General features: G+C 38.2%; 1 protein-coding gene across 1 annotated transcript; it reads right to left on the minus strand.

The window, feature by feature from the left end:
- Positions 1 to 1,135: 1,135 nt before the first annotated feature.
- LOC129808899 (uncharacterized) lies at positions 1,136 to 7,021 on the minus strand (the record flags this gene model as incomplete). Its single annotated transcript, XM_055858803.1, has 3 exons — positions 5,710 to 7,021; positions 4,328 to 5,121; positions 1,136 to 4,231 (listed from the first exon to the last, which is right to left on the minus strand). Coding segments are annotated over exons 1-3 (5,202 nt in total), but the record flags the coding sequence as incomplete, so codon positions are not given.
- Positions 7,022 to 10,418: the final 3,397 nt, after the last annotated feature.

Consider the following 10,418-nt stretch of genomic DNA (forward strand, 5'->3'; position numbering starts at 1 on the left):
AAATTTTGCACAAATCTAGCCTCATGGGGGCTCTAAATGGGTGCATAATTTGAGATCCCTCTATCCCGTACTATTCGAGATAATTAACTTTAAAGATTTTTAAACATTTATGAAATTCTCATTCAATTTTGCTTATTTTCAATTGAAATTTTGCACAAATCTAGCTTCAGGGGGGCTCTAAATGGGTGCATAATTTGAGATCCCTCTATCCCATACTATTCGAGATAATCAACTTTAAAGATTTTCAAACACTTATGAAATTCTCATTCAATTTTGCTTATTTTCAATTGAAATTTTGCACAAATCTATCCACAGGTTGGCTCTAAATGGACGCATAGTTTGAGACCCCTCTATCCCGTACTATTCGAGATAATCAACTTTAAAGATTTTAAAATACTTATGAAATTCTCATTCAATTTTGCTTATTTTCAATTGAAATTTTGCACAAATCTAGCCTCATGGGGGCTCTAAATGGGTGCATAATTTGAGATCCCTCTATCCCGTACTATTCGAGATAATTAACTTTAAAAATTTTTAAACATTTATGAAATTCTCATTCAATTTTGCTTATTTTCAATTGAAATTTTGCACAAATCTAGCCTCAGGGGGGCTCTAAATGGGTGCATAATTTGAGATCCCTCTATCCCATACTATTCGAGATAATCAACTTTAAAGATTTTCAAACACTTATGAAATTCTCATTCAATTTTGCTTATTTTCAATTGAAATTTTGCACAAATCTAGCCTCAGGGGGGCTCTGAATGGGTGCACAGTTTGAGACCCCTCTATCCCGTACTGTTAAAAATGCGTTGCAAAAAGTAGAGCTCTCCTTGAGCCACCTCTTTTCAGCCAATGCCATTTCACAACTGCTCGAAAAAGTGCAATAATATGTCACCCTATAAAAATCAGCGTCATGTTTTAAATTTCGACCGTTGGCGCTGAGGTCGACAAATTCCGATTCAAATTCAAACTCACATCCAACGGATTTCACATCGAAGCTTTATTCAGACAATTTTAACATCAGTCCCCCCAATTGGGGATATGTCTCCAATTGTCTTTAACATTAATTGTCTGGAAGTCTAAGCAGACATAATTTGTTAACCGGGCGCCTATATTGACCCGTTGCAGTACTCACGTCAACTACGCGTACTACTCCGTCCGATCCAGGATAGATTTTTACGATTTTTCCCCTACGCCAAGAATTCCGATCATGTTTGTTATCAATAATCACAACGAGATCATTGACTTGAATCTGACGATCATTTGACCACCATTTTGGTCGAAGGGCCAACACCGGAAGGTAATCATTAACCCAGTGGGTCCAAAAAATATCTGCCAACCGCTGGGACGCGCGCCACTGTTTTCTCAACACGAGGTCGTCATCTGAAAATTTTCCCGGAGCCTGATAGGTGGCTTGGCGCAATAAGAGGAAATGGTTGGGCGTAAGTAATTCATCATTATCAGTAAGTACCATTAATGGACGCCCATTAAGAATACTTTCCACTTCCGCAAATGCAGTGACCAATATTTCGGGTGTAGGAACGGAGGCCTTAAGAGTAGCTTCCAAGGAACGTTTTACGGAACGAATTAATCGTTCCCAAGCTCCACCCATATGCGGCGCGGATGGTGGATTATATTCCCATTCGATATTTCTCTTAGATAAATCCACACCAATACGATCTTGATCGATTTCTTTAAGCGCTTCCTTTAATTCCCGCTTAGCCCCTTTAAAATTAGTTCCGTTATCCGAAATAATTTTAACGGGGCTTCCACGCCTTGAAACGAATCTATGTATTGCCATGATACAAGAATCAGTCGTGAGTGATTCGCAAACCTCCAAATGATCCGCGCGGGTAGTCAAACATGTGAATATAGCTCCATATCGCTTTACTCGGCTACGGTTTAATTTGGTATCAATCGGTCCAAAAAAATCAAGGCCCGTATTTGTGAATGGATGTTGATACACATCCAAACGAGCAAGCGGCAATTGCCCCATCATAGGTTGGATAGTCTTAGCACGTCGTTTCTGACAGAATACACAATGGGCTTCTATCCATTTGAGAGTGCGACGTCCCCCAATAACATGATAAAGTGGCCTCATTTCGGCTAGGATATAACGTGATCCTACATGTCCTAGTCTCTTATGTTCTTCCTCCAGAAAAAGTTTGGTAAATTTATTTTTCCCACAAAGTATAAGAGGATTATTATAATTCGGCAATTCCCTGAGAGCCAACTTCTCTAGTCTTCCTTTCATCCTTATCAAGCCATTGCTATCAATTTCTGGAGTCAAGCGAGATAATCGTCCCCCTCTTGTAAGAGGTTTTCCTTTCTTTAAAATTTCTATTTCCGAAGAAAAGGACTCGGCTTGTGACTGGCTTATCAGCAAGTTTCTTGCTTGATTGAGTTCATTTACTGTTAGGAAGTTTGTCATCGTTCGAGTCTTGCGTACACGATTTGCGAAACGTAGGACGTAAGCCATTGATCGAATCATGCGCCAAAAACTGGAGAATGAATTGAAATCTATCAATCGGTTATTCTCTGGTTTTTCGTCTATAACTACTTCTTCTGCTTGAACGACAGCAATTGGGACGATTGAACTTGATTCTATTGTAGGCCATGAGGCCTCTTTGTGCGACAAAAAATCAGGCCCTTTAAACCATCGTGACTCAGGTGTTAAGTCTGTGGGTAAATCAAAGCGAGTTGCTTCATCAGCAACATTAAGCTTGGTAGGTACCCACTTCCACTCATCCTCTTGGGTCAAATTATTTATTTCGGAAACCCTGTGACCTACAAAATCTTGGAACTTTTTGGGATCAGTTTGGATCCAAGATAGTACAGTACGTGAATCACTCCACAAATAAGTTTTGTTAATCTTTATTCCGACTTGTTGTCTCACTGTGCAAGCTAAACGGCTTCCCAAAACGGCAGCCTGCAATTCCAGACGTGGGATTGTGAGAGTCTTTGATGGTGGTGCTAATCTACTTTTACCCATGACAAATGTGACATGAATTTGGTCATCACCGAAACGCAAGTAAGCCACTGCAGCAAAGGCTGATGAGCTGGCATCACAGAAAATATGTAACTGGACTTGTTGCTCCCTAACATCTTTTGTTGCAAAGCAACGAGGAACCCGAACCTGATAGATCATGGATAGACCTACTACCCATTTTTTCCACTCTTTATGAGTGATCTCATCAATTTCTTCTGACCAATCAACCCCTTTATTACATACTTTCTGCATTATCATCTTGCCCCCTACAGTTAAGTGAACCAGCATTCCGAATGGATCGTAAATACTCATTACAATTTGCAAAATTTCTCTTCGAGTCGGTATTTTATCTCCTGACATCAATGTACCAGGGATTCTTGAAAAAGTTGTACGGAAAGTTAACACGTCTTCTTTAGGATCCCACCATATTCCCAACACCTTTTCAAACTGTTCGTCAGAGTTTAAGTCGAGTGTTGGTGATGAGGAGCAAAGATCTTTGGGCACATCTGACAAAATAGTCTGATCCGACGCAATGAAATTCCGAATTACGAAACCCCCTTTAGAATGAATCTTAATCACTTGTTCAATAAGTTTCTTGGCTTGATCTGTGTCGTCACAAGACTCAAGCCAATCATCTACGTAATGCCGCTCAGTGATAGCTTCATATGCTTCAGGAAAGTCAGATCGGAACTCTTCAGCGTTCTTATTTTTAACATATGCAGCCAATGCCGGACTGCACGAAGCTCCAAATATAAGAACGCGCATCTTGTATTCCTGAATAGGCGCCCGATTATCTCTACCTCTCCATAATACACGCTGGTAATTTTGATCTAATTCCCTAACCAAAACTTGATGGAACATTTGTTCAATGTCCCCCGTGAAAGCATAATTTCCTCGACGAAATTTGAGCAACACTTCAGTTAAGGACGTCAATTGATCGGGACCCTTCAGTAATTCAGTGTTCAGTGAAACCCCTTCTGATTTCGCCGCAGCATCCATTACAATTCTTAGTTTTCCAGGCTTACTCGGGTTTGTTACACCAAAATGGGGCAGATACCAGGTCTGCCCCGTCTCTAGACGTTGGTCCTCATTGGTCACCGGAACAAGATATTTCTTTGAAATATATTCTTCCATCTTACGACAATATGCTTCGGCATATTGACTATCTAAAACCATCTTTTTCTCTACATAATACAGCCGTTTCATTGCCATCGCTCTGGATGGTGGCATGTTAACTTGATCCTAAATAAATAAATAAATATTGTATTTATTTCAATATTTAATTTCAAGAAATTATAACTTTAAGTAAACTTTCATTTCAAAGTTTTGTTAATTCACCTTTTTCCACAATAGGCCGACTTCAAATCTTCCCTCCTTTCGAACCACTGTTTGCTGCATCGAATCCAATGCCTTCTTATCTGCCCGGGCTCCTGATTGTGCTGTGGGAGCCATAACCCCAAAGTTCTCTGTAGAACTCGTGCTTTCCACCAAACTGATTAAACGTTCAGTGACACATGCTACCACCGGTTTCCGGTTACGACATCCATCTGATCCCGACACTACCCATCCGAGCTGGGTGCGACAGGCAAGCGGCTGTCGATTTCTTCTACCTTCAATTACTTCACCTGGCACTGTTAATTTCACATTGTCCTCGCCAATTATGAGTAATGGCTTCTCCTTCTTGAAGCTTGGTATAGGAATTGACTTCAAGTATGGATATTGCTTCTTAAGTTTTACAACGTCCAGCTCCGCAGGTCGGAGGTCAAGATGAGTTACTACATAAGCATCTTTAATCAACCATTTTCTATCCCTTTCTGATATACCCTTAATGTTGAAATCGACAACTTTTGCATTCTTGTCAGTCACTACAGTGCCATCAACCCATTCGATGGCCAACCCAATGCTTGGGCCATCCAACTCTAAATACTCTGCAACTTCCTGGTGCATCATAGTGATGGCAGAACCAGAATCTAGTAGCGCCAAAATGTTAAGTGATTTTCCTGTATGGTTTGAGACAGTGACAGGAATAATTCGCAGTAAAGTCTCGTTGCTGCCACATACAGCTACTTGCTTTGCCTTATCCAAATCATCAACCTTTTCATCCCTTTTTATCTCAGAAGTTACAACTTTACCTGAGAATAAACATTATACTTTCAGGATTGTCCCTTTCGTTCTTAGATCCATTCAATAATAAAATAATTAACCCTAAGGCGTAATTTATTATTTGAGCTAAGTGCTCATCCTAATAAACATATCGAGCATAAAGCTCGTCCTTGATAAGACTATTTCGAGCTCAAGCTTGACCTAATTGAGTGATGCACTCATCCTAAAATTTGAGAACATGGCTCGTATTTATCGAGTGATACACTCGTCCTTACAACACTTCGAGCACAAGACTCGTCCTTATCGAGTGATACACTCGTCCTTATCGAGTTATTAACTCGTCCTTAAAACACTTCGAGCACAAGACTCGTCCTTATCGAGTGATACACTCGTCCTTATCGAGTTATTCACTCGTCCTTAAAACACTTCGAGCACTAGTCTCGTCCATATCGAGTGATACACTCGTCCCTTTAATTATATCGAGCATAAGCCCGACCCTTATAAATATCGAGCATAAGCTCGTCCATACAAAACGTATCGAGCATAATGCTCATCTATAAAACACTTCAAGTGTAATGCTCATTGCTCTTTGTACAAAATGTGACATATGAACTTACTCGGCTTTATATCCACATGCAGAAGAAAATGATGTGTCCTTGTACATTCTGGTACTTGACATTGTTTCACCATCCTGCATTCCCGAATTTTGTGTCCAGATTTGAGACATCGGATGCAAAGCCCATTTGTCCTGACGAATTTAAATCTTTCATCAGTACTCATCTTTTTGAAGCTCGGACAATCCTCAAGTCGATGAGCTTCTGCGCAGCGACTACAAGTCGATGGTTTCTTCGTCGATACTGAACCTACTTGACGCGTTTTCCGGAATTCCTTTGTCGTAGATGTGCGTTCATCTCTATCACTCTTTGGCCGGTCAGCTGTTACTTTGGAAATCCCGGCCAACCATTCCGAGAATTCAGGCAATCTCGCCTTCTCATTGTGAGTTATGTGAGACAACCACATCCACTTCAAATTTAAGGGCAATTTCTCTTCAAACTCATTGAGTAGTCGACGATCTTGGAGATAAGAATTGTCATCAATTCCATCCAGTGCCAAAACCAAGTTCTCTACAGCCGATGCAAATTTTATAAAAGTTTGTCCATCTGTAGATTTCGGCCCTGGAACTGCTCTTGCCTTTTCTATTGCTGAGCGAGCTACTCTCTCGTCTCCCCCAAATTTTCTTTTCAAAATCTCAATAATTTTGTCCGCCTTGTCAGGTCGGGCGAGGAGAGAAATAACTGCATCTCTCGCGTCTCCCTCTAGACATTTTTGTAGTCTCAACACATTCTCATCTCCTTTATAACCTCCACTTTTAGTCGTACGTATGTAGCTGGAATAAAACAGTGGCCAGCTGGCAGGGTTTCCATTGAATTTTGGCAGTTTGTTGTCTTCACCTTGACGACTCAATAGTTGAGCCATTTTGTCTGCAAATACGCTGATAGATGCCGTATCTGTACCAGATTTCTTCTCAACAGTGTCCCGCCTATGGGATGTCTCTTCTAGTAAATTCTCATCATCAAACTCCTGCCCAGATTCATCCCAACTCGTCTTAGTTTGATTCCCAGTAGACGGAATATCCGGTAAATCATAAATCTCATCTGCCAAAACTGACATCTCTCCTTCAAAATCAGTCAATGTATTCTCATCAGATTTGCAGCTTTTATCATCCTCATCGACGTTCGCCTCGGTCTCAATAACTCTCTCAGCGTTCGTGAAATCCATCAACTTTTTCTCCTCAATTTCAATCAACGCCAAGGTCGCCATGGCTTCTTGTCTCCTTCTTTTCAATTGCTCCCTACGTACCTCAATCTCATCCGACTTCCGCTTTTTCTTGGCAGTCGACTGCAACCCCATTCCAACTCCTGAATCCATGCTGTTGTTTCCTCACCCGGGGCACCAAATGTTAAAAATGCGTTGCAAAAAGTAGAGCTCTCCTTGAGCCACCTCTTTTCAGCCAATGCCATTTCACAACTGCTCGAAAAAGTGCAATAATATGTCACCCTATAAAAATCAGCGTCATGTTTTAAATTTCGACCGTTGGCGCTGAGGTCGACAAATTCCGATTCAAATTCAAACTCACATCCAACGGATTTCACATCGAAGCTTTATTCAGACAATTTTAACACGTACTATTCGAGATAATCAACTTTAAAGATTTTAAAATACTTATGAAATTCTCATTCAATTTTGCTTATTTTCAATTGAAATTCTGCACAAATCTATCCACAGGTTGGCTCTAAGTGGATGCATAGTTTGAGACCCCTCTATCCCGTACTATTCGAGATAATCAACTTTAAAGATTTTAAAATACTTATGAAATTCTCATTCAATTTTGCTTATTTTCAATTGAAATTTTGCACAAATCTAGCCTCATGGGGGCTCTAAATGGGTGCATAATTTGAGATCCCTCTATCCCGTACTATTCGAGATAATTAACTTTAAAGATTTTTAAACATTTATGAAATTCTCATTCAATTTTGCTTATTTTCAATTGAAATTTTGCACAAATCTAGCCTCAGGGGGGCTCTAAATGGGTGCATAATTTGAGACCCCTCTATCCCGTACTATTCGAGATAATCAACTTTAAAGATTTTCAAACACTTATGAAATTCTCATTCAATTTTGCTTATTTTCAATTGAAATTCTGCACAAATCTATCCACAGGTTGGCTCTAAGTGGATGCATAGTTTGAGACCCCTCTATCCCGTACTATTCGAGATAATCAACTTTAAAGATTTTAAAATACTTATGAAATTCTCATTCAATTTTGCTTATTTTCAATTGAAATTTTGCACAAATCTAGCCTCATGGGGGCTCTAAATGGGTGCATAATTTGAGATCCCTCTATCCCGTACTATTCGAGATAATTAACTTTAAAGATTTTTAAACATTTATGAAATTCTCATTCAATTTTGCTTATTTTCAATTGAAATTTTGCACAAATCTATCCACAGGTTGGCTCTAAATGGACGCATAGTTTGAGACCCCTCTATCCCGTACTATTCGAGATAATCAACTTTAAAGATTTTAAAATACTTATGAAATTCTCATTCAATTTTGCTTATTTTCAATTGAAATTTTCCACCAATCTATCCCCAGGGGGGCTCTAAATGGATGCATAGTTTGAGACCCCTCTATCCCGTACTATTCGAGATAATCAACTTTAAATATTTTAAAATACTTATGAAATTCTCATTCAATTTTGCTTATTTTCAATTGAAATTTTGCACAAATCTAGCCTCAGGGGGCTCTAAATGGGTGCATAATTTGAGACCCCTCTATCCCATACTATTCAAGATAATTAACTTTAAAGATTTTTAAACATTTATGAAATTCTCATTCAATTTTGCTTATTTTCAATTGAAATTTTGCACAAATCTATCCTCAGGGGGGCTTTGAATGGGTGCACAGTTTGAGACCCCTCTATCCCGTACTATTCGAGATAATCAACTTTAAAGATTTTCAAACACTTATGAAATTCTCATTCAATTTTGCTTATTTTCAATTGAAATTTTGCACAAATCTCTCCTCAGGGGGCTCTAAATGGGTGCATAATTTGAGACCCCTCTATCCCATACTATTCAAGATAATTAACTTTAAAGATTTTTAAACATTTATGAAATTCTCATTCAATTTTGCTTATTTTCAATTGAAATTTTGCACAAATCTAGCATCAGGGGGGCTCTAAATGGGTGCATAATTTGAGAACCCTCTATCCATACTATTCGAGATAATCAACTTTAAAGATTTTCAAACACTTATGAAATTCTCATTCAATTTTGCTTATTTTCAATTGAAATTTTGCACAAATCTAGCCTCAGGGGGGCTCTAAATGGGTGCATAATTTGAGATCCCTCTATCCCATACTATTCGAGATAATCAACTTTAAAGATTTTCAAACACTTATGAAATTCTCATTCAATTTTGCTTATTTTCAATTGAAATTTTGCACAAATCTAGCCTAAGGGGGGCTCTAAATGGGTGCGTAGTTTGAGACCCCTCTATCCCGTACTATTCGAGATAATCAACTTTAAAGATTTTAAAACACTTATGAAATTCTCATTCAATTTTTCTTATTTTCAATTGAAATTTTGCACAAATCTAGCCTCATGGGGTGCTCTAAGTGGGTGCATAATTTGAGAACCCTCTATCCCGTACTATTCGAGATAATCAACTTTAAAATGTTTCAAACACTTATGAAATTCTCTTTCAATTTTGCTTATTTTCAATTGAAATTTTGCACAAATCTAGCCTCATGGGGTGCTCTAAGTAGGTGCATAATTTGAGACCCCTCCATCCCGTACTATTCGAGATAATCAACTTTAAAGATTTTCAAACACTTATGAAATTCTCATTCAATTTTACTTATTTTCAATTGAAATTTTACACAAATCTAGCCTCAGGGAAGCTCTAAATGGGTGCATAGTTTGAGACCCCTCTATCCCGTACTATTCGAGATAATCAACTTTAAAGATTTTCAAACACTTATGAAATTCTCATTCAATTTTGCTTATTTTCAATTGAAATTCTGCACAAATCTATCCACAGGTTGGCTCTAAGTGGATGCATAGTTTGAGACCCCTCTATCCCGTACTATTCGAGATAATCAACTTTAAAGATTTTAAAATACTTATGAAATTCTCATTCAATTTTGCTTATTTTCAAGTGAAATTTTGCACAAATCTAGCCTCATGGGGGCTCTAAATGGGTGCATAATTTGAGATCCCTCTATCCCGTACTATTCGAGATAATTAACTTTAAAGATTTTTAAACATTTATGAAATTCTCATTCAATTTTGCTTATTTTCAATTGAAATTTTGCACAAATCTATCCACAGGTTGGCTCTAAATGGGTGCATAATTTGAGATCCCTCTATCCCGTACTATTCGAGATAATCAACTTTAAAGATTTTTAAACATTTATGAAATTCTCATTCAATTTTGCTTATTTTCAATTGAAATTTTCCACCAATCTATCCCCAGGGGGGCTCTAAATGGATGCATAGTTTGAGACCCCTCTATCCCGTACTATTCGAGATAATCAACTTTAAATATTTTAAAATACTTATGAAATTCTCATTCAATTTTGCTTATTTTCAATTGAAATTTTGCACAAATCTAGCCTCAGGGGGCTCTAAATGGGTGCATAATTTGAGACCCCTCTATCCCATACTATTCAAGATAATTAACTTTAAAGATTTTTAAACATTTATGAAATTCTCATTCAATTTTGCTTATTTTCAATTGAAATTTTGCACAAATCTATCCT

This window comes from Phlebotomus papatasi, unplaced genomic scaffold, assembly GCF_024763615.1.
Source record: "Phlebotomus papatasi isolate M1 unplaced genomic scaffold, Ppap_2.1 HiC_scaffold_177, whole genome shotgun sequence".
NCBI classification, from domain to species: Eukaryota; Metazoa; Arthropoda; class Insecta; order Diptera; family Psychodidae; genus Phlebotomus; species Phlebotomus papatasi.